The sequence below is a fragment of the Neolamprologus multifasciatus genome, chromosome 12, assembly GCF_963576455.1.
Source record: "Neolamprologus multifasciatus chromosome 12, fNeoMul1.2, whole genome shotgun sequence".
Lineage (NCBI taxonomy): Eukaryota > Metazoa > Chordata > Actinopteri > Cichliformes > Cichlidae > Neolamprologus > Neolamprologus multifasciatus.
The window spans coordinates 12,577,413-12,602,033 of record NC_140450.1 but is presented as its reverse complement, the minus strand read 5'-3'; the positions used below and the strand labels follow the sequence as shown (position 1 = coordinate 12,602,033).

Below are 24,621 nucleotides of genomic sequence, written 5' to 3'. Positions count from 1 at the left end.
AACTGGCTTTTTTCTTAATATGTAATGTTGTATTGCTCTTACACAAGATCAATGCTTCCGACTTGCCCTCACTACTTGTCTTGTTGTTGCACTTGAATGGAAAGCAACAAGAAAACTGCTCTGTTGAAATGTGGATCTATCTCATATTTGTGAACACAGCCATCAGGGCACTTAGTTTTGCAAATAAAAGTATTTGGGTCCTTGCCCAGTGATGTGCTCTGGTTGTAATTTGTATGCCAATTTATTGAGACTGCTTCAGCCTCTGGTTTGAGGGGTAATTTTACCTCGAGCCTTTCTGAAAAATGAAAGGCAGATGGGGTTGGTTGAATTCTGATTCTTACCACAGAACAATACTACCATTACTGTAGCTGATAAACTGTAACATCACTGAGCATAATGAAATGACATGTCTGGAGATTATATCTGCATGGCCTCTCTAGATTATCTATTCCATTTGGATTAATACTGTGTACTAAATTCATTTTAATGTACACTTATAAAGTCAAATGTAATTAGAGAGAATGCAGCTCTGTGAGTCCTGTGGCCCTCATCCAACCCCTGTCCCCTAGAAATTACATTTATGTACTACTAATTTGTTTTTCCAATTATGGTTTGTTAGGCAAGGTAATTGTGGCCTGGATTATGTTACCTGCCAATGTTTTTCTTTTTTGTTCTAGGAACTGTTACCTTTTTGTACTGAACATAAGCCATAAGGATGTGAGTGACGCAGGTTTTCTGTGTTGGAGTAAAAAATAAAGTGTAATTACTTCCTTTTGAATTTAGGTTGAAGGGCTTTATCACTTCCGGATAAAGAAACCTATCCCCTTAGACCTCTGTCCTCCTTCACCTCATTCAGCCGACCTGAGTCTTCTGTGCATGCTTGCGGTCTGCTCTGCTGCTGCAGCACGAGGGGATTAGCTGCCACCGCTACCATCGGACACCAAGGTAGCAACAGTGCCCTTAGCAATTCAGAAGGGCTATTTTGCTCCCCAGCCACAGTTTGACAGCACTTCACTTGTCAGTTTCGGTCTTTAGACAGATGTAGAAATGGTGTCAAAGGGCACGTGTCTGTGTTCTTTTGCAGACATGTCAGAAGCAGGCACACCTCTGTGTGCTTGTGATTGATTTTACAGTAATGGCTTGGATTCAACATGACAGAAGGATACAGACTTTGAGTCTCTTTTTACTTGCTTGTTGCTCTAAACCCCCCCCCAGGAGAGGAACTCGTTTGAACAAGCTTTAATTAAAGACAGCTGCTGGCCACACAATATTCTCACTTGCTTCAGCTGAAACATTTGACACAAATCCCGCTTTCCTGTTTGCTTACTTAATTCCAATAATGTGTGTGTCCTTCCGATTAAATATAGTTAAAAGTGGCGATATGAATCTGGACCTTCTTGTTAAATCTACCATCATACAACCACTAAAACACCTCGTAAGCATCCATTGCAATTCCATCCTTACCTGTCAGTGTGGGATTTTAATTCATCACATTAATATGCCACGAGAGAATGAACCTCTATAGTATCATTTCACAGATGGCTTATCTTTGCAGGAGAAAAATGAAAATGAAAAATGAAGTCTTCTGGACTGTCGCACTGAATTGGTTCGTCACAAACTAAAGCGACTACCAATTAACAACCCGAAAGAGAGAAACAAAGACAATAAATGATTTGACATGCAGTGTAAAATGTTATTTGCACATGCTAATGACTATTATTTATTCTGGTCAAAGTTTTCCTGTAAAATCGGACTTAGATCAGAAACAATGGGCAGTCCTGCCTGTAGTCAGCATTGTGTGATTACATTTTCGAATTTATAACCTGCAGTTACTTACTACATAAGATATGGGATTGGCTGATTGTGGGATTTATTTATTTATCTTTTATCAAAAAAGTAGATTAAGAGAATGGACTGAGTAAACACTGACTAAAGGACATATTTTATGTTGTTTTAGCACTTAAAAATGGCTTAGAAAAAGAAGGAACTTAAATGTACACAGAAAAACAAGCCTGAAAAATTAGTCCAAGATTGTATAGCATTGTGTTTTATCGGGTTAAGTCCAAAAAACCCCTGTAAGCAGTGCTGCTAATTATCTCATTGTCATCGTACTAGCCTTGTTTTGCAGATTTCGTTTTAAAGTAACAATAGTAATCCGCAGATCCTCCTTTAACAATGAGACTAAATGTTGTGGAGGATCCGGACTGCAGCACTTAAGCTTTTAAGTTAATTACACAACGACAAAGTTTGCATTTACACAAGCACACCATGCTGAGTTTTTTTTTGTTTTGTTTATTATTGTTTCAAAGACAAAAATAAGAAGCCAAGTCCCTGCACCTTATTTTTCTAAAATATAAGAAAGAAATACACAAAGTGCAGCTTTTCCACTGTTAAGGTTGTTAAAGTCTCTTCAAACGAGAAGTCCTCCAAATTCATTTCGGTTAAGAGTCTTAAGCCTCATTGTTTGACAAGACATCTCCTTTGCATTGTTTTCTGTTTAAAAATTGCATGTCAATGGAGTTAAGTGCACAAATGGTTAAATGGTTTAAGTTACCGGATGAGCAACTTGATCCTCTTATGTCTTTAGGGGTCCTGACTCTGTCAGTAAAGCACAGATTTCATTGTTGCAGCTAGCAGACTGTAAAGTGCTGTCTCTTAGGTTTTCTGTGTGATTGTGTGCACGTGAAGGTGTGTGAGCATGTGTGTGCATGTGCGTGGTGCTACAGTCGCTGTTCTTGGATTAGTGATGGTGGTGGTGCTGCTGGTGGTAATGGTTTGGACGGGATCATATCTGGTTGGATGAGAGGATTGGGTGGAGGGATGGATGTGAGGGAGGGGCAGGGTACTCCAGGGACTCATAGTAAGAAGACAAAAGAAAGGAAAGATGAGGAGAAGGAGGACTTTTTTGGTCTATCCTCCTTTTTGTTTCCCTCAAAGGCCGGTGTGACAGCAGCTGAGGCCTGCTTACTGCTTTTGCATTTCAGTTGAGTGGAAATCTGAACCCTGAGCAACCCCTGTCCCTCTCCTCCTCTATCTCTTTTTCCCTCTTGCTCCATCATTTGGTGTCTCCAGTTCCATTAGGTTGATTTACGTTATTCAGACAAACTCATTAATCACGTTTTCCCCTGGATATAATCTGCTTGTCAATCTGAACCCTGGCGAGTAAGAGGGGAGTAAACCCAAAAAAAGAGGAGTGACTGAGGTAAGCAAAGACGAGGTAGACAGATGGATAATGTTCCACAGGAGGGTCACTTGGACTAAATAACCAAACTGTGATTACGTTCATCTTTATAGATATTTTGTCTGGGTGAGGAGAGCCAGGCTTGCGTTTATCTCAAGAGCCAGATGGACCAGAGTAAGATAGAGAAACATCAAGAGAGGACATGAGAGGTAAAGCCAAAAATGGGGGCAGAAATGGGAACGAAGAGGAAACCTGGAGACAGAGGGAGGGAGATGGAGGGGAGAGACATGTGAAGTCGAGGGAGGCTCCACTCCCAGTCTTTTAGTCGATGATGATGAATTACTTTGACAGAGACAATCAGGATGAAATGTTAATGCGAGTGTGCTGGAGGATGCAGTCTCAGCCAGACTAAGTCCTCCTATGGGGAAATGAGATGGTTGGTTACAGCACAAACACACAAACACAGGCAGACATACTGAAATGCGCGCAGAGATACATACAATAATGGAACAAACCTCTGGAGAAATGGAAGTTATATTTGCTGGCCGCTAGTTCGTGTATGTACTGGCGATGTGCTAGAGTAAGCAATGAAATGTATGAAATGCCACCGCTCTTCTGACCTCTGTATACAAGTAGGTGTGCATATGTCTGGTTAATGTTTACTTCAGGAGCCAAGGAGAGGTTTTTATACAGTGTAACAGAGGCTGTGTGGGCCGCAGGGTGTGCTGTCACAAAACAACAGAAAACTTTAAAGTGTGAACACATCCTGCGCTCTCTGTTTCCGCTCATTTGCTTACTTTACAGTGACGGCTGATTCTCAGCAGCTCATCGTCAAAATACTTTCCTTTTTCAGATTTAAAAAAAAAAAATCATGCAAAAAAGGCCTGGATCTATGAATGAGTCTGAACAGATCCCACTAACTATTGCACTGCTATAAAAGGGCATTCCTGGACTTCCGAGGAATAACCCCACTACACTATTAATCATCTGGTTTTTCATCATGATCAGTTTCCAGTTGAACATAATAACATTCATCATTTAAAAAAAAAGTCCAATCCACTGTTTAATGAGAACTGAACTAATTCCACTTCTATCACTCTGAACTTTCCCTTGTGCTAATTAGCAAATCTTGGCGTTACTATGATGGCCCTAACTGCTAAACTTTTACATGTTTTCCCCCTAAAGAGAGTCAAAACATCAGTCTTCTTCAATAGCATATACTGCAAAAATGAAGGTGTACAGGTATGGCACTGCGGGCATAAATCAATGTCTTCTCGCTCTCAATCATTCATCTTTGATAAAGCATTGCTGCTCTTTTGTCTCTTTCAAACTTCAAAGTGTTTGAGACAAAGAAGGAGCCCCCCTCTGTATGATTCATCAAACTCCCATCATCCTCTGGATAAACAGCTATGATAGATATGTCTGCTTAACCAGACATTAAAAGAACCTTTTTTTCATCCCCTCTTTAGCACGCCTCGGCAACCGATCCCCAAACTTCTTCTTAAACTCTCCTGAATGTTTGAAACCATATAATTAAGAGGAACTGGTTTACCCGATTGTGCTGAGAGTTTGTTGTCTGGCAGTCAGTCAGGCAGACAGAGCTGTAGACAAAGATATCAGGCAGTGAGGGAAATAACTAGGTTTATTTTCAGGGTTTTGATTGAAAGGAAGCAGTAATCTTGGCATTAGCTTAGCATCACGGTGAGTGGGCTCGACTGGCTCGACTGGCTCAGGTTTCCCTCTGTGTGTCCCACGGTGTAAAAACCTGGGAGCTGCAGGTAGGCGCACGCCCACCATCCGACCAACTGACTGTAACACAACACCTGCAAGGGCAAGCACATAACCACGTCTCAAAAACACTCACAACCCTCCATCACTGCAGCCTCTCTCTGCGGTGTCTTCACACTCCATCCTTCATTATCACTCAGATTGAGCACAACAGTTCAGGGCTGAGGTTTACTCTGGCTCTCCTCACTTTTATTTTCTCCTGTACTGCCCTTTATGCTGGTAGTGTGTCGTAAATGCACATCTTTAGAAGTTGCCTAAGTGGGGTAACGCAAGAGGTTCGAAGGTTGCAGATGAAAGGCAAAAGATTCGGTCGAGGGTTTTATCAGAAGGTTCACGTTGTGATGTTTCCTTCTAAACTCTTTGGTGGCTGATTTAAAAGCAAGTTTTAACCCCTCCTACTTCCCATCCAAAAAAAAAAAGTAATCAGGATTTGTAGGCGTGAAATGGTAGGCTGTTGAAGCTTTTATCACTTGAGAGGAACAACACTTGGTGAATTATGGTGTGAAAAGGAGAAAATAGCTAGAATGGAAAGAAAGAGTAATTGTATCTTCCACCTTCCAAGTAATTATGCGTAAACAGGCTTTCTTCTAGTTTAATGTGCACTTGTTTTCTGCAAATTATACTTAGCTTTTCTTTTTGTGACTCTTAAATAAATCTGTCTTTTATTCTTGATCACACATATTTTTTTTGTATTGTTAGGCAATAGACAAAAGTATCTAGTGATCGTGATCCTAACACCCAGATACGGTGGCCTTTTTTTGGATCCAAGAACAAATGCATTAGACGCTCCAAACATAGCGTGGTATGGTTTCATAGAAATTCTCTAGCGTTGTCTGGCCTGGTTCACCTCAGCTCCCACAAGGGAAATATACAGGCATGATGTATGGCCAGAGCCACTGAATTAATGCAACATTTCCATTAGAAAAATTGCTTGACACGGCCGATATAAGAAGTTAGTGATCACAAAGAGGCTCTGACATAGCATGGAAAATTACTTATCGGAGAACCGTCATCTGCACTTTGCTGAAATTTGTGATGGAAGGCAGAGACAGGGAATGCAATATATGTGATCCCGTGCACGGGCAGCATCTCCTAATTGCTCATGCAAAACTTAAAATTACACTTCGGCGCAAATGTAAATTGTGTTCTGATGCTTACAAAAACAGAAAGGAGGTGATTCAGATTTAATTTGACACTTTTTAAATACGAATTAGACATGATTTCGAAGTCTGAAGTACAACCAGACAACCAGTGCTCAGTGTAATCGTACACTGTAATTGTTGCATGATTATTGTGCATATGAAAACTCGTGATGTGAGTCTTGGTTCCAGCAGCTTTATAAAAACACCATTGTACAGTACGTCTTTGCTCTGTGCGTCTGAATTGCAGCTTTTCGTTTAAAACCTCTTCATTGTCAAGTATGGAACCCAAAGGTGGCTGTGCTGCGTGTGTTCATCTGTTTCGAAATTACCTCACAAAAGAAAACAGCATGTATTCTTTCTTCCATTACAATATGTACTTTTTCACTTTCACCAAACCAGTCAAGCATTTAGAGTGCCACACAAACTTTCATTACGATTATGCAACAATCAGAACATTGGGAGGATTGTATTTCTTCTCCCTGAGCTGATCACATAACATTTTTAACTAGATTCACTCTCATCCTAGGGCTTTCCTTATATCCTGCTGCCTAAATGAACTTGCAGAGCTGCGCGGCGTCTCCTCTGCATTGATTTTGTGGTCTCATTATAAAGAATGCACCTCTCTTGTGGCACCAGTATTCATACAGCTCATTACATAATGCTGGCATTCAGTGTTTATTAACTTTTGCTTCAGTGCCTGCCATGCAAATGCTCTCAGTTTTAGGATGTGTTTGCCAGTAAAAAAACGGATGCACAGATCATGTGGTAATAGGTTAATTCTTACCTGTTATTTGAGACCCCAAATATACTACATGTACCGAAACCTAAAACATACCTCGAGTTTACTGTGGTTTTGTAATAATCAACCCTCAGGGCTGTCATACTGAAAAAAAAGATAATGGGTGGATATTACAATAATGTATTATTGTAGGGTGTTTATCTTACAATATAAAGCGCCTAGAGGCTACTTTTGTGATTTGGCGCTTGAACTGACTTAAATATTCGTGTCAACTCCTCTCCCTCCCCTCACTAGCAGCTGAACACATGAACTGTATGAGGAAATTTGAGAGGTCAGTAAAGCCCCCCATTTAACAACTCTGAAATTATTATAAATGTTAACCTGGCACCTTAATGTCTTAGCTATTAGCAATTACCTGATAGCTAAAATGGTTAATAATGTAACATTAAGGTGAGAGGTTCCCATCTGTAAATGTATTGGATGATGTTAATTAAATGAGATATCAGGAGAATTTGTGTCTCAAAGGTCTTTCTTAAAGCCCCAGATTTCAGCTGAGTTCTGTCTACCAGCAAGTAGACAGAGATAGCGATAACCTGCCTAACCAACTCTATTTGAGACACAATGTCAGCAGTGAGTCACCAGAAGCACACCAACACCTCAGACAACACAAACTATTATCTTTTTCATTTGTTTTTGCAACACCTAAGATAATTTAAATGATATATAGTATAAATATTTCAACAGTTGTGGTTTTGAATGTTTGTGTCAGATAGCTTTATTGTTTGTATTGCTCTAATCGACTTTTTTTTTTTCACCCAGGGTATTGAAAATTATATTGAGTATTTTCCTGTGTATTTATATTGAGTTTGAAATTCTAGTATTGTAGGAACCTTAATGTATGCACAGACTTAAAGGTGCTTTTTAAAAAGTTTTTTGCAGACTTGCAACTCATTACTAGTTTGGGCGTGGCTTTATGAATAAAAATAAACGTTATTTATTCTTTACTTTATAAGACTGGAAATAAAAAAAACAAACATATTTGTTCACATTTGATATTTTACATTAAACATGTTACATTACCATGGGCTACCACTGAGTCATGGCTTGCCTTTGGACAAGCTTGCGTTTATCTTGTTATGAAACGTGTCTTACGTCTAGTAGCATGTGTAGCGTGGGCATAGTGACACACTAATTACACTGATCGGCCTGGCTCTCATTAGGTTTACAGGCATAGACAGTGGTTTGTAAAGGATTACTAGGTTATATCACTTCCCTTGTGTTTCATTTAAGGCATTTTGTCTTCCCTTGCATAAATGTACTCATTTATCCATATTCTGTTCTCCTGCAGGGTACATTATTGGCAGTTAAGCCAAAACACAAAGAAGAAATAGCATTCAAAAGTCTTCCCTTTGTCAGAGTTGGTAACTGTACTTGTCATATTGTGTTAGCTCATCCTTTGACAAACAGTAATAACAATCTCCGCTGCAGACTGACAACATTCAGAACTATTTGCAGGTGTTCGGTGTTGTGTAATAGATTTCATTTCCATACATTTTGTTTTGGACACTGGTGGGATGTCTCAGTGATCTGCCTGCTGGAGCATTGTCATTTCGTTCATTAGTACAGAGCTGGATGTGAGCTGCATCACTCCTACAATATGGTCTGTGGAGATAACAATTCAGACAGATTCATTCTGTACATTGGCAATACAACAGCTACTGTGGTACAATGCGTTGTCAGTAAGTGACTGCGGCCTCGTGCTGCGGCAGGATTGAATGTCCTGGTTTATCACAGATGATTCATATTGCTATTGGATATGATGCACTAACACAAAACAAGATACTCTGTTATCAGTATCACAATATCACGGGCTAACACAGACCATAATTGTGTTTAGTTTATCCCATTCTCCATTATAAATATATGTTTCCTGTCATAAAAGACCAGCATCTGTGGGAGGAGTTTTTATTCTATTTTGAAGATGGATTTGGGGTTTGGTTGCGGGGTGTGCAGGGAAGTGAAAGAGAAAACGTAAGGTATACAGACACTGACTGAAAATGTCTGAGACAGATAATTAGAAAAGGACTGAGAATGTGTACTCGCGGTGTGCTTTTCTCTTCCCGATCCGTGGCCACCTTAATAGAGATTAGGATCATGCTCAGTCAGATCTGATAGGCCTGTTGCTGTGGAACGGAAGGCCAGCCAGTCAGTTATCAGCGAGGACACAGACTCAGTCACTTAGCATAATGGAACCTGCATCAAATGAACTGGAAGCTCAACGAGAAAAATGTCATTAACAGAGCTGAAATGATTTTGTGTGATGGTAAAATCAGCAAATTAAATCAAGGTGCATTTGCAGGCTTTATGACAAAAACAGATGCACATAACGTGTTATCCAGCAGCCTCATTTACAAGGTTACATGGCATTTATACAGCATGTGCTTCTTTCTTTGGACCCATTACTTATGATATGTGTACGTTGATGTTCCAGTGTTAGCAGCACACGGTTGTGAATTCTTGCAATAGCCTAAAAACAACTTTGGATTGATTGTCAAAAAAAACCACTTGAACATGCTGTAAAGTGTGCTGAATGGAAATATATAGTGATGACTGCATTAGGTACACAATGAGGCACTGACAGAGACTGTATCACACCTCGTAAAACTCTGAAACACACCTATTATGAAGAAGCAGGAGGCTGCGAGATGTGAAAACTGCACCAGATGGATAGAACAACAGAAAATCATAACACCTCTTATTCAGTCCCTGCAGGCCACCCTCTTATATCCTGTGTCTACTTTTCTAGTTTAGTTGCAAGCAGAGGGAAAGAATGCAACAAAAACAGCTGCATAGGTTGACCGTTAAAGCATGTGCAAATCTAAAACAACAACACAAAAGGCCACAAGAATTATGAATTTATATGTGGTATATTCTTTGTCTTTTTCTGGTTAGTCACAGTTATGTGTGATGCAGGATTTTTAGATTTTTTACATACATGTCATATTGATTACAACTTTGTTTATTTAGTCAAGGTCCAGGAAGGAGAAAAGAAATGTAATTTCTTTCCTCCACATCTCCTTGAGCCTTTTATAACCGTAGTAAAAACCATTTAGCGAGCCGTCGTTGAATATTGACTCTGAGACTTTTCTCATTTACAGCCCAGGCCTGTCGAGGAAAAGGGTTTGCAACTATCCAGCTCTTGGGCCAGAATACAGCTATTGTTTTATTGATTGCTCATCCTCTTTTATTTGTGGGGAAAAAAATACTCCGGGGACACAATGTCCCTCAGCTTCTTCTCCTATGCTTCTCTAAATGCCCACACTAATTTCTGCTGTGACTCAGAAAACTTATGCATGGATTGCTGCAAGTTTATCCTGCTTTCCCCTCTTCCTCCTAGTGAACTTTTTTTTCTCCTTGTAGAAATTACATAAAAAATCATTTTAGGGCTCATGCATTTTGGATTTGGAAGTACCGCAGAAATGGATTTTTCTGTTATGCTTCTCCCTGCTGATGGCTCAGCTGATGTTTACTAAAGACAAGAGTCTGAGATTCATTTAGTTCTTCCTGTATTGGGCACACATTTCTAAATATGTTGTCATATGTTTCCAACCCCAGGCACCCTAATTTAAAGCATTACTTGACTCACTAACCTTACAGACTTGAGGTCCCAGGTCTGTTTTATGGCTAAGCATAGCATGAAAGGGTGCAGCAGTGCCTGAAGGCACCCTGCAGTTGGCCTTCATGAAGTGAGTTTCTAAGTAAAATGCGCATTATGCCGTGTGACAGTTTCAACACCCCAATCACTGCTCCACAGGGCACCACTTCACTCATTCCAGCATCTGTCTCTATAGAAATAATGCGGCATTTAGCTCAGTGGCATTCTGACTCTTTTTTTAAAAAAAAACATACATATCTTCCCTCAGTCTCAGTTGGTATCGCTTGGCTGCTTTTGCTCTTTTGACAAGATTTTAACTTAACAGCACAGACAGCTGATCTTTACTCAAAATGACCAACTATGTGTATTGACAAAAAAATGACCTGATGTTACAAGACATATTAAGAGCAAAGGGACAGGCAATATTAAGAAACTGAGATAGAAGAGTTTCAGACCAAAGAGGTAATTGGATCAAAAGAGACAGAGAGGGCCATGTGCTACCAAGCATGTCCTTATCAGCAGCAATTTTCTCTGCTTTGCCCACACAGCTCTGTATCAGCTGCTTGCAGAGTGATTAGGGTGCCCTGCTAATATCGTCACAACCAATGATGGACAGGGCTGGAAAAAGTTCTGATATTTAAACATGTAACCTCCTGTTTTTTGAGGGGGGGGGGGGGGGCGCAATCTCTTAAGCAGCCGTTGTTTGTGTGATGTGAGTTGGGCTTTGTGTTGGTGTGTGTGTGGTTGAATGTGTGTCACTGAGTGAGTCTTGTTTTGATTCATAAATGCCTTTTTCAGACGAAGCAAAGGAAAGGAGCAACCTACATCCCACATTCACCTTTTTCTTCTCTGCTGCTGTTCTCAGGGAGATTTGGAAATATAATTAGTAGAAAGAGAGATTTGAGAAAAGGAGGAATGATGGTGATAATGGAAAAAATGTTTTCATTATGCCTGAGAGAGGTAGTGAGGGAACATTTTGGGCAACTTGTTATGTGGGCCTGACAAAGAGAAATAAATCAAGACTTAGAACAAGAGACTTTCTGACACTGGATTAAGACGCTGCAGGTTAGGCGCTAAATGCTGAACATGTTCACATGCTAAGGTGGAAAGGTTTATCTGGCATCTACCAGATATATTAATTAATATTATATATATTATAAGCATCCTAACATTTGCTATTGTGCATACAAAGCAAATTATAGGCTGTTTTCATCTGATGATGGCACTAGATGATACAGGAAAGTAATTATCCAGTACAAAATATGAATGTGTGTAGCAAATTTTACAAATTCATTTATTAAGCAATCAGGAAACATACTGGTTAATCTGCTGGCTTGAGGTGTGCTAAAGGCTCTGGCCAGTTTGGGGGATTTTGGATGTAGCTGGCACATATCCTGGCAAAGATCTTAAGTTCTGTGCAGAAATTGCTAAAGCAGAAAAATGTAAAAAATTGTAATAACAAGCTAAATGGTCACCAGAGTATAGCTAGTCATTATCCAGTGCATTTTGGCAAAAGCCAGCCCTCATTTGCACTGAGCATGGACTGTTAACTTGCATGCAATCAAAGCCTGCTGTGACTTGACTGATCAGTAGCGTATGGACTGCAGTGTACTTGCACTTTTCTAGTCTTGCTGATCACTCAAAGACTACAAGCTACATTCATACAGCGCTTTATTCTGCACACTTCAACCACTCTATCGGCCTTGGAATCATTCACATCTTCAGACTGTGGGAGGAATACCTGGAAACCCGCGCAGGCACAGGGAGAACATGCCTGCTCCACACAGAAAGACGCCAGCTGGGTTTGAACCAGGAACCTTGTTGCTGTGAGGTGACAGTGCTAACTACTGCAGCACCATGCTGCCAAAAATGAACTAAGAAAAGAAAACAGATTTTTTTCCCACTAAAAATGTGTTGATTCCACTAAAAACAAAAGAATTTAGCATTATTTCAAACACAATACATACAGTTTTTTTAAATGGCAAAATAAGTTTGCATTGCAACTGTTCAGTATTATGGTGGATTCACTAACTGCCTGACCAGTTCTGCCATTGCTAGAGCCATGCCCTCTTAGCAGCACAGTAACATTTCAGCAGTAAAATGCACGCTATTTCCCTTTATCATTTGTTTCTAGCATACATTTAAACTAACTCTACCTCTATCTAATATATTTGTCTTGAGGGTTAAACATTTATCTGTTAGAGGTTTTCCAGGGTAAATTTGGAAGCTCATCTCTGGCCCAGCAGCCCAACAAGTTCCTGACCTACTTTCACAAACACTGTAGAGTGGTAGTTATCTCCTCTCATCTTTCTCCTCTGCTGATTTGTGCTGGTGGCGAGGTTGGTGTGATGTCAGTTTACTTTGGATCATTCTCAGACAGTGAACACGCATTAACCTTCCCTCCTTTTCCCCTCCCTGCTTTGCTATCTTTTCTTTTCCTTTCCTCATGTCTCTTTTAGGTTTCACTTTTTTCTTTTAATCCTCATTTCTATATCTATGGTAATTTGCTACGAAGAGTGTCCTGAAAACGTCCTGGAAAAGGATATCCATTGCTTCACAACAGATAATTGTTTTTAATGATTAAGAATCACAGAGGCATGTCGAGGCCTAATAGCTGTTAGATCACAGAAGCAGTGTTATAAAGATAGGCACTTATCACCAGTCTCTGAATATCTTTGCTAGGTTACAGTTGTTTCAAGTTGGCACTTTGCCTCTCTATTCCCATGCTGTTCTCCTGTCTCTCTTTTTCCCCTTTTTTTCCCCCCCTCTTCGTCTTTTTGAGTCGTCTTTGGCTGTCCTCCAGAATCAATCCGTCACCTCTTTAAAGGGAGACGTTCTCGGATTTTGGCTTCTGTTTCCATAAAGAGCCTAAAGCGACAGGGTGCCTCATTCATGTCCACTTCATTGTCTTTTAATAATCAAACCATGATGGATTACCACCATACAGATATTCGTTTCAAAGCAGCATCTGACGGATGAAAAACGGAGGAGGAACAGGAAAACACCAGTATGCTTTTTGATAGCTCAAGGATTGTTGTAGGAGTATGCATGCTAGTGTGTGTCTGTCTGTGTGTGTTTATATTGGATGCTAGTTTGGCTCTTGGTCTCAGAAAGACAGACAAGTTCCTCCTTCTCACTCTCTTTCCATTCGCTCTTCTTATCACGGCCTCTTGGGTTCAGGCAGACAGCTCCTCCTGTCTTTTCTCTCTGATTATCAGGCCAGGACTGACAAGGTAAACACCTGCCAAGGTATCCTCCCCATTTGGGAGCCCTAGGTGGTTGGATGTGTTCCATTTTTTTATTCCCATATGGTGGATCAATGCATTGCTCTCACCTGTCTGTCTTTTCAACCTTCTCTACCTGGTCCAATTCTCATCTGCTTTCACACTTCACCTCCAAACAGCATTTCTTCCAGCAGGCCTGTGAACAGGTGACATAGTGGATAGTAGTGGCATCTCGGTTAGGGTTTAGCAATATGATATTTTTGTGGCTGTGTTGTAAAAGCGTCTGGTTTTAGTGCGGTCTGGTGATGTGATTTGTGCTGTGTTAACACGCGTGTGTAAAGCCTGTTTCTTCTCTTTAACGCTGGGAGATTGTCACAAACAGAAACTTCTGAAGTTGTTGGAATTACCCTGCTGTCACTCATTCGCCTGTAAAATCACTTTAGCTTTCATTGGGTTCCAGCAACTCTGAAAAGCAACAACCATACAAAGTACTACTTACTCTCAGACATACTTTTTTTTTTTTTTTTTTTACTGGTTTTACTGATGTTTGAACCCTTGCTTTATCTCTTGTTTGGAGGTATTTTGTCAGTTCTGATTCCATTTGTCCAGGTTTTGACCCCTCTCTTTTTACTTTTCTGCCTCTACCCAAGCACACTGCAGATGACTCAAATCACAGAAACACAAAATGACTTTTAAAAAAAACACACACACACACACACACACACATAATAGTTTCTCTTCTTCACAGAACATGTGTCAACAATTTTCTTTGGAACTATTTCTTCAGGAGTAGTTCCAAAAGGTCTACATGTAGTTAGGCCAACACTTTTATTACTACTGAAAATTCACAAAAGAGATAAAACGAATACTAATGTGGCCTCCATTATGTATATTGTGAAATTCCAATTACAGATACAAATGGCTGCAACTGCTGTAAATGTGGTGACTGACCATAATTACAGACACGTACCAGCACATTGCCAGTAAGCTACCCTTCTCTTTGGCATTCCTGTCATCTGTAAAACCTTCAAAACCAATCTGTGGACATTACCCAGATTGCCAAATATAAACACAAGCAGACTGCGCTCGTATCAAAGCTGTCAGACAGCATTTACCAGAAGCTGTTACTTTAAAACCTTTATATGGAACACTTCCTGCATTCCTTGAGATGATCAAAAAGCCAATTGCAAAAACAAATGTCTCTTATACTCTGTAATGACAATGAGATGTTTGAAAATATCATCATCTCTGCTGCGCAATTTGTCTGATGAGAGAACATTAGGCACACCCACACAAGAGGACTGTTCTGTAAAGCTGCGCCTTGTAAATCCACCTATACGTAGCAGCAATCCAAAGGCAAGGTCTCAAGTACAGACTGATGGCCATGAAGTGAAGTGTGAACGATCAAACACAAATACATGAGTATCCGGCATGAGTATCCACAGGAGTGTGCAGCAATTGCAGCAAAGCTGTCATAAATAAACTCCTATCTGATCATACAGCGCTACAGTTACACTTGGTTAACGCTAACACACAGTTTGGGTCCAAATGTAGGAAACAAAAATAAAAAGCTGCCTTTTGTGTTAAATTCTGCTTTTTGTGGACCCGTCCACCCACCCAGACAGCTTCCCTCTTCAGGCTGTATGGCTTTGTACCAATTTCACATCACACTCTTCTGATAGACAATCCTCCTAGATGGCTTTGTCTCTCAACAAAATTGTTGTTTTTTAGCTAACAGACTGTTGCTGCTGTTTCTCTTGGGCTACCAGCAAATTCAGAAGCATCAGTCTTTCATCAGCTGGTCTCCTCCACATGTAATTGAATGGCAGTCTCTCACTCCACTGCAATTAGCAAAGTGGGGACTTCAGAAGATGAACATTTGGGACCTTGTCAAGGCTAACTAGGTGTGTAGGTGTGTGATTGTGTGCTTTACGTTTGTTTGTAGATTTAACGAGACCGACAAACAAACCTATAGCTAAATGTTGCCCAACATTTCCTTCCCGTTCATCACCTAAAGCGCACTCTGGCTGACCTTGTCTTTATGATAAATGTGTGTTATTGTGTTCATGTTTAAGCTCCAAGCAACCATAGTTAACATGTTGATGCAACAGCAGCAATAACATAATTAGGCAGCTAATTTGTTTATTGTTAAAGGTAATGCAGCTTGGGTCAGCTGCCCCCACGGGTAGCTGCCTGCATCTGTGATTGTTTGTCTTCTTCGAGATGTATGCGTTTGCTTATTGCTTTATCACTGGGATTTATGTGTGTTTTTTCAGGCTCTCTGCTTCTAGTTTTGCGCACCACAAGGCGACTGAGCGTGAATGTGCCCGCATGCACGTGTGTTATTCAAAAGATGATGTGGTACGGTGAGGGATTCTGGGGGGTCCTTGTGTTTTTATTACCTGCTGGCGGTCTCCTGCCAACATCCAGCTTGATTAACTCCACCCCCTCTCTCGCGCGCACACACAAATAGCTACTTTATCACTACAAGTCTGCAGGAGTTGTAAAGGAGCAGCAGCTAATGTTCTCAAAATGTTATTAGCTATTAAAAGCCTGGGTAGGAGACAAAGGGATCCACTGTTCCACTTTATTTCTTACGACACTTTGTCAACGAGAGCTTTTACAAAAGAGGAAATCCACACGCTCCCACCTGTGCGATTCAGATGTTTGCTAGCAGGTAATTTATTACCAAAGCTTGAATTGCGGGATGTTCTCGGTTTGCGCGCGTCTTTACAGATGTCTACAGTACTTTATAAAGGTAACATTTTAAATAAGGGTCTAAGGCACACGCGGTAACACTCTCACACAAGGAAGCAATTTGCTCTTCCATAGAACGAGTATAATTTGGTAAAGACAGACTGTGTCCCGCTGCCTCCTGTTACTCATGTGTGGCAGCTGGTAATGAAAGGGCCACTGGAAGTCTTAGTGGTTTCACTTAAGCCATTTTGTGCTCAATTTATTTTGTGTATCAGAGTAGGCAGTGTGAGATGGTTTGCCTAACAGTTTTTTACAACCCACTGATATAGATGGACGATGCGCCTCTCCTTAGGCGTCCACTGATTAAAAGAAATGTCTACCATATGATTAATCTCTTGATGTTTAAAAAAATACAATTGCAGGATCTACGTGGAAGAAACAGGTATTTCCGACATAATTAGGTCCTATCTAAAAATACAATTATAGTTATTTTTCCTTACTGTACAGCGCTCACATCGGTGCAGCCTCCATCCATCATCCATTGAGTTAGGTCCCTATAGGGTAACCCCTCTGTCTTATGCCACTTTCTGCTCATCAATCAGTCAATTACTGGAGGAGTTCAGGGTCAGAACTCAGGCCAGACATACATTTAAGCCCTCTAAAGTTGTTCATTGTACTGTGTAGAAAAAGCCCATTTTTATTTACAATTTGTATTTGTAAGTCGCAGTGTGCAGTGCAAGCTCAGCTCAGTCAGACTGAACTGTATGATGCAGGAAAGCTGCAGGGAAAATCAGTTTTTGTATTTTTTTTTCCCTTCATAAAATATAGTAGTACATAAAAAAACGAGTGTAAGGATAAGAGGACTAGACCAGGGAGTGAGAAAGGAGGGAGGGGAATGGAGCGGCTTGTGAGATCAAGGTCGTATCCAGGCTTTAGTATTGGTATTCTCCTCAGTGTTAAAATGATTCTACCAGTGAATAGTGTTTTCATTCCTCTCCTGAATGAGATTCACAGGAGCATGGAGAGAGAAAGGGGGAACAGGAGATGGAGAGAGAGCGAGAGAGAGAGACATGACAAAGAAAAGAGAAAGCTACCCCTCCCCTCTCCCACTTTTTCTCCCCCTTTCCTCCCTACAGTTTGTGCTCCCCTTGGACATACAATAGCAAATGAAAATACAGCGTGGGATAAACAACTTTTATCAGACTGGAGCAAATGAAATCGACTATTTTATTCAATTCTTCATCCCTGAAGCATCCCTTACTCCATTTACCCAGCAACCTCACCCCTGCAGTTTCATCAGAGAAAAAAAAAAGAAGGTGCTTTATGCAAATCAAATGCTTTATTCTTGATTAGATTACAGACGCAATAATTGTCTTGGATGATTTATGGTTGTAATTGGTTGCCACAAACTGCTGCAACAAAAGCTCAGTTGCCATGGTTTGTGCTATGAACACATTACATCAACAGATTTTAGGGTTTCTCCTATAAAATCCACTTCTGCAGGCACATATAAGTTACATTTGAAAAATTAATTTGCTGAGCATGTGGAGTTTTCTAGGTTTTTTATTACTTAAGCTAAATGATGATGTCCACAGTTGCACTTTTCCCCCACCACAGACCATATAAAAGATGGACAAGGTTTAAAGGTCTGAAAATGAAAGTTTCTTAAATTTCCATGTGTTTAATGACCAGCAGGGGCCACTTCTCTGGTTGCAAAAAGACTTTTGGTTGTATAGACGTCTATGGGAAAAGGGCTACGGCTCCTGTGCTTTATGACCTCAGTAAATGCTTTATGTGCTAAATGACTAATTTCAGGTCATACTGAATAGAACATGAAGGCTTTTCTATAAATTATGGTAAGTCTAAGAGTCAGGAAAGAGAATTATCCAGAATATGTTAATTAGCTACTGACTTGTGCTTGACAAGTTGTTAGCCTAGTCCCAGTCCCTTATCTGTCATAGCGCCAGAAATGATTGCTGCAAAAAAGGCCTCGCTAACCAGTGGGTGATGTAACTATGGTTACGTTCACTTTTTGTATAGTGTCTTTGGTTTTTGCACATGAGGGATCTCCCTTCACCTCAGCTTTGGAAGATCAATGGCCGAGCTACGAGACCTGGAGTGGTTAATTAATTTTCCCAAGGGGCCACAAGAAAAACTGGGGTTATTGTGGAGGGCCTCAGCAAGAAGCTTATAAAGAGATAAAATTAATAATGAGCCGAACTGGGTTCCTTTTAGGGTTGTGGCCCTCCACAACAGTCCCAGTTTCTCATGTGGCCCCATGGTGAATTGAATTGCTCACCCCTGTATTAGACAGTGCCACAATAGATGATTAAAATTGATTCTCCCTCTCCTACAGCCTCCCACATCATGCAAACACTAAGCTGCACCTGATTGGTTGAAAGCCTCATGGTGGCTGTCTTCTCATGGATTATAAAACATAACCAACATGGTGGATCTCTGACAAACTTTTGAGTCTGGCAAAATTGTTTTTGAAAACACTGGAAAGAAATGAGGAGAGTTGAGAATCAACTTTCATTATACATTGACAATGGATGGATAAAAGGTTTGGGGGGAGTTTCCAGAGTCATACTACAAATCCCTAACTTGCATAAATGAGGAGCAAATGACTCGACACCCCATCGTTTGAAACCCAGCACAACCCTATCAGCATGCATTGCTCGGCTGGAATAGAAGCGATGAATCCTGTGAACAGATACCACGTGTAGAGACCAAATGCAAAAATAAAAAAGATGAATAGGAAATAATGGAAACAGTTCTCCAACCAGAGCAGTGCTGAAAATGAAATATTTAATAGCCAGACTGGTAATTGAGTCCGTAGAAGTCATCAACCTGTAGGAGTTAGGACATGGGATTGCTACCTTTGTAAGAGACAAGTGGCAAATTAGGTGCCTGCCATTGCCGTTCCTTTCCATTATCAGGTGCTGCTGATACTTCTCAGCAGGCTTATCTCACCGAGAGCTCTTACACTTCACTAAGACCCTGTCACAGAGAGAGTCAGTGAGAGAGAGAGAGAGGCACAGAGATCTTCTCTGCTTGACATCGATCTGTGACGCATATCACCACCCCTAATCCAATTAATTTTGTTTTGCTTCCATCGTGGCTTACTTGAGTCATCAAAATTGTATACACAAATACATCTCTGGCACACTGCATTGGGCAATACAAAATGCACAAACAGCTAAATCTGGTAGAGTGAAAATTCTTTGGGTAATTCCTTTCTGTTTCTGCCTATCCTCGAGTCTCCAGCCTTCCTAATTACTTTGTTTCATGCAGAACCCAGGAAGGAAAGCAATTTATGAAAGAGTTAATTGAAAACACTGTTTGACAAACTCCTTTTTCCCCTCCGTTCTTCCCCTTCTGTCATCCCTCTCCACCTCCTCCTTGTCCACCACTTCTGCCTCTCTTTGTACAGGCTGAGGCAAATCTCTAGTAGAGGACCAGCAGCAGCAGTGTTGGTGCGACCATGAGGTCAGAGGCCTTGTTACTCTACTTCACACTACTGCAAATAGCCGGGGCGGGCTTCCCCGAAGACAGTGAGCCTATTAGCATCTCACACGGCAACTGTAAGTATATCCTTTTTCTTGCTTCTCCTCACTTTCTTTATGTCTTTCTTTCGTTCTCTGCTTGAGCACCATCCCTTCTCTCATTACAAGTCCTCCCTCGCTCTCTGCGTGCACTCTTTTCCCTTTCCTCTTTGTTTTGTACTTCGCAAATCCCCTTCTCGATATCTGTGTCACTTGTTCTATCCTTTTTCACTCGTCCACATCCCTCTCAACACTTCTTTCCTTAGCAACCCCCACCATCCCCTACACTCAACGCATTCTGAAGGCATGGAGTGTAATTTGGCGCCCAAGGATAGCCCCTCTACACACACAAAAACGAAAGACTTAAGGCAGAATTTGAAATGGAGCCCACCCTACATCAAAGGATAATCCGCTATTTTTCTGTTGGGCTCCTAATGCTGTGTGTGATAGTGTAAATGCTGTAGCAGGCTATAAAGATATGGTCATTGTTTCCGCTGATTCTCTCTGTGTCTCTCCCTGTCCTGTCTTGCTGTGCTCACTTTGGGCTTAACGCTGTCCGAGGGAACTGAAACGCAGGCCAGAAAGCCTCACATAGACCTGCGCTCCTCTATCACAGTGTTTATTCAAACTAAGCGCTTTCATCCAAAGCCACTAACAATAGAACGATTGCATGGTACAGTGCAGCATATTTTTAGCCTACAATTTATGGTTACACGAGAGCCTCAGCTGACAATTGCGGTGGCGTTTTCTTATCCAGCAAAGACACATAGGTTGACATTTGACCCCAAACTCCTGGGACGTATGACAAAAGCTGTGAAAGCCAAATTACAAAATCCCTCACACGAGCTACAATAAGTGGGCACGCACAGGGATTAATTTTTGTCCTCCTTCTTGCAGACACAAAGCAGTATCCAGCATTTGTAGGCCACAAACCTGGAAGGAACAACACGCAGCGGCACAAACTGGACATTCAGCTCATCATGATTATGAACAGGACATTATACATCGCTGCCAGGTGGGTGATAGTACCTCAATTTGTGCAGTTTTAGAGAGACAGGCATTAATTCTGCTTTCATTTATGGAATAATTACAAGGAATAAATTCAGGCCATTGTAAATTAAGCATCTTCAGGATTATTTTATTCTTTATGACCTAATACTAATTACAGTTGCTTTGTGAACTGCTGTGTTAGCTCAATAAATGCAAAACCCTCACATTTTGAACCATCAAGCTGAACTTCGGGGGCCTGCTGTGCTGGTTTCTTTGAAAGTTTTGGTTAATCAGGAGGGAATCATTCAGAGCAAAATGCTGAGACCTGAAATCACTTAGCAGTCTGGACTTTTTCCCTTCATTACCTCTTGTTGTTTTCTATTTTCAGCTCACCGTCTGCCAAATCCCTCTTTACCTTGTACGATGTCCCTATAGACTCGTGCCCTGTTTTTTTTTAAAAAAACATCCAAGCACACAAACACAGAGATAAACTGCAGATAAGTTAAAAACTAATGTCAAAGAAAACTGTTTTTTTCTGCTTTTTGTGTTGTCAATAAACAGCAACACAGGACATACAAAAGGTATTCCTTCATTTTATGGCGGCCTAGTTGCTCTCAAAAATCGATTTTTTTTAAAACTCTTTGTCGCTTTGTCTGGCTGACCCCCACTCCCCAGTCTGTCACCTACCTTTATTGCTTTTTGTCCATCCATCAATGTGTTTTTCACCTGTGCGTCTTTATTTGGGTGTGACTCATTTTTCCTGAGATAATATAACTCACTTACAGCATCTGGAGCCATGTAGAAAATCAATATTGATTTTTGTCTTTCCTCTTGTCATCGGTATTTTTTAAAAATGGCGATGTTGCTTCACCTCGTTGCAAAGTGAGTGGTTTGACAACCAGTCAGCTCCATTAACAGGCAGGTTTTCCTTCAGCATATAACATTACAGTAGCATTAAAAAGGCCTTAATAAAACGGATCCTTATGTGCTTGTTCTCTGCCCTCCATAGCTAATTGAGTGGCAGGCTTGATTGGATCCTGTTGAAAGCCACAATAGGGGTCTTTCTTTGTTTCCCTCCGAAGCATGTCAAATTAAGTGGCTAAGGGAGGCTGCTGCTTTAAGAGAGCTGTTTTTTAACATATCTCTGGTCATTAAGAGGAGGTGTATGGAGAGCGAGAAAAACCAGACTTAAAAAAGAGAGAGACTGTGTGTGTGTGTGTGTGTGTGTGTGTGTGTGTGTGTGTGTGTGTGTGTGTGTGTGTGTAGTGGTTTTTCCAGAGACTTTGGTCTGCCTGTCGCCCACCTGCTCCACATGGGGTGGTAGGGCCTTAGGGATAAGGGAGGGAAATGAGACACATGGGGTTTATTGGAGGGGCTTGACTGTGTGTGTTTGTGTGTAAGAGAGTGAGTGAAAGAGGGTGTGTATATGTGTCAAGTTTAGTATGCTGACCAGTTGTCTGATGGCCACATGTGTGTAAATGAATATATACATTCAAGGGTAGTGAACATGTGTGCTGGTGGGTGTGGAAGCTAGTCTGTGATCGTGTCTGCAGTGGCTTGCATGTGTGAGGTGACCCGGTGCAACAGTCCTACACTTGCTAAAAGCAGACACACGGCCGAGGTATGTGACCCCCGAATGACTGGAATGGCTGCCTCAGATTAGACTGAGTCGGATGACCGCCATTGATCCGGACACAGAGAAGAATGCTGGGAGTCGATAAAATGGACACACAAACGACGGCCCTTCCTCAAACATCCATCGGCTCTAACAGAATGTCGATAAAGACACGTGAAAGTTAAATGACAAGCAGTTTAAGGCAAACAGCACAGACAATTACCACTTCAGAAATCAATGTGAAAGTGAGCCAGCAGTTAACCCAGCAAGACTCATGCCACGAAACAACGCACAATGGTGGAAACGAGCCCCCCCACACAAAAAAAACTAGGCAACATCAATAGTTGCTTTTATGACGGTTGTCCAGTCAAATGGCTTGTTTATTCTGGAGCCAGCGTCACACAGCTCTGCCATCATGCCTCTAGACCAGTGAGCCTCAGTTCTTGGTGTGCAGCAGCTTGCAGATGGCCACTGTGAACGCAGTCCAAAGCCCAACACTGTTTCAGGCTGTTTTTTGAATGACTGCTCAGTGTATTAAATCCCTTTGGCTCCTGTTTTGGTGCTGGCAAAAAAATCACAAGATTTTTAAGCTGTGAGATGCATACAAACATAGCAACTAATGAAATTGTAAATAGACAAAAGTGCCTTAATCCATAGAGAGAAAGAGTCAAGTCTTTGGCAATGTGTGAACTGAGCAACAGATGCAGCGATTGATAATTTATCCTTAGTTTTAAGCCTTGAATGAAGTGTATTGATATGGTGAAATCAGGCGATCGAGCCCTGTTTTAGCCAGTGTTTCTGTACAAGTGTAAAGAAAATAGCCTCTGCTGATGAGGTCATATATCTCTTCTAAAATTTGTAAAACACCATTAGCCTTATTAGACTTGTATATATTGGGTGTTAATTATGTATTCAGTTCATGACTGCTGCAGGTTTTTAATATTATGAATATGATTCCATGGCCAAGTTTCTATCAAGCGCGTTATCCAGAGGGATCCTACAGCTTGATAACATATCTGACTGCAGTCTTTTCATATGCAGCCTTTCAAAAGCCCTCTTGTTTGTTAGGATTTAATAAGACTGGCACTGGATTGAGTATAGTATTGATTTCTTTCACTTTAACTTAAATATTTTCTCTTATCAAAAGGGATGCATAGCAGATCTTCTGCTAATAAGATCTTAAAGAGAAATAAAGTAGAATAGAAATACAACATGGAAGTTATGCCAAGAGGTGTTTGTAAAGTCATAGTAATGACCATTAGATCCAGCCTTGGAGTAAACTAATTGCTTTGGAGCAATCAACAATACATTATCCATGATAAACTGAGACATGGTGTATATTAAAGTGCAGGTAATGAACATGAAAACATCTTAATGTGCAAGCTTGGTGGTTTATGCGTGTCTGCTGTCATGTGTATTTTAGATGTTTAGCAGCAGAGTCACGTTTGGTAAAAGCAATAATTTGTTCAGTGAGAGACGGACGAGGGAGGACTCGCATCCCAGAGGTCCATATTTCATGGTCAGGGTACACTGTGTACTCCATTCAGAGGGAATTCATCATGGTGCAGTGGGAGATTCATCATTGTGATCTTTGCACATGTGTGTGTCAGAGTAATATGGTTTTGTGTGTGTGTGTCTTCAGCTGTAAACAAAATAGCTCGTCACAAACCTCCACTTTCATGAGAACTGCTTTTTAGTTTGGAAACTTTGCAAACTAAGTCTAACGTTAAAGAGCCTCAGTTACTTAAACATTTATTTTATTGTTTTAATACTTTTTGTTTAGATCAAGTTCTTTTGGGATATATTTTTTCTAGTTTTCAGTGACATCTTGGCAAATTTTGTTAATCCTGTGCTCCCCAGTGAAATTGCTGGACTCTGGAGAATGTTTGATTAGGTGAAACAGATAGACTGGCTCTTCACATGCTAATATATGAAAGAAATGTGATCACCAAGACTTTCTGTTTGGATGCTTTAAAAAAAGCTGTTGTTCAAGGTAACCACTGTTTTTGCCAATTGCTCTCCACAACTGTTTGCCTGCATGCAAC

The 24,621-nt window shown here is 40.8% G+C and overlaps 1 protein-coding gene across 5 annotated transcripts in view; it reads left to right on the top strand.

The window, feature by feature from the left end:
- sema6a (sema domain, transmembrane domain (TM), and cytoplasmic domain, (semaphorin) 6A) overlaps positions 1 to 24,621 on the top strand; it is a 102,944-nt gene that overhangs the window by 25,236 nt on the left and 53,087 nt on the right. For 4 of the 5 annotated variants that reach the window (XM_085179054.1, XM_085179056.1, XM_085179053.1 and 1 more), the window contains exons 2-3: positions 19,860 to 20,010; positions 20,869 to 20,986. In XM_085179054.1, coding sequence (XP_085035180.1) covers positions 19,911 to 20,010; positions 20,869 to 20,986 — 218 coding nt within the window. In that variant the 5' untranslated portion in view covers positions 19,860 to 19,910. Of the gene's footprint in view, positions 1 to 783; positions 16,407 to 19,859; positions 20,011 to 20,868; positions 20,987 to 24,621 lie in introns of all 5 variants that reach the window. The other variant, XM_085179055.1, reaches the window with a different exon arrangement.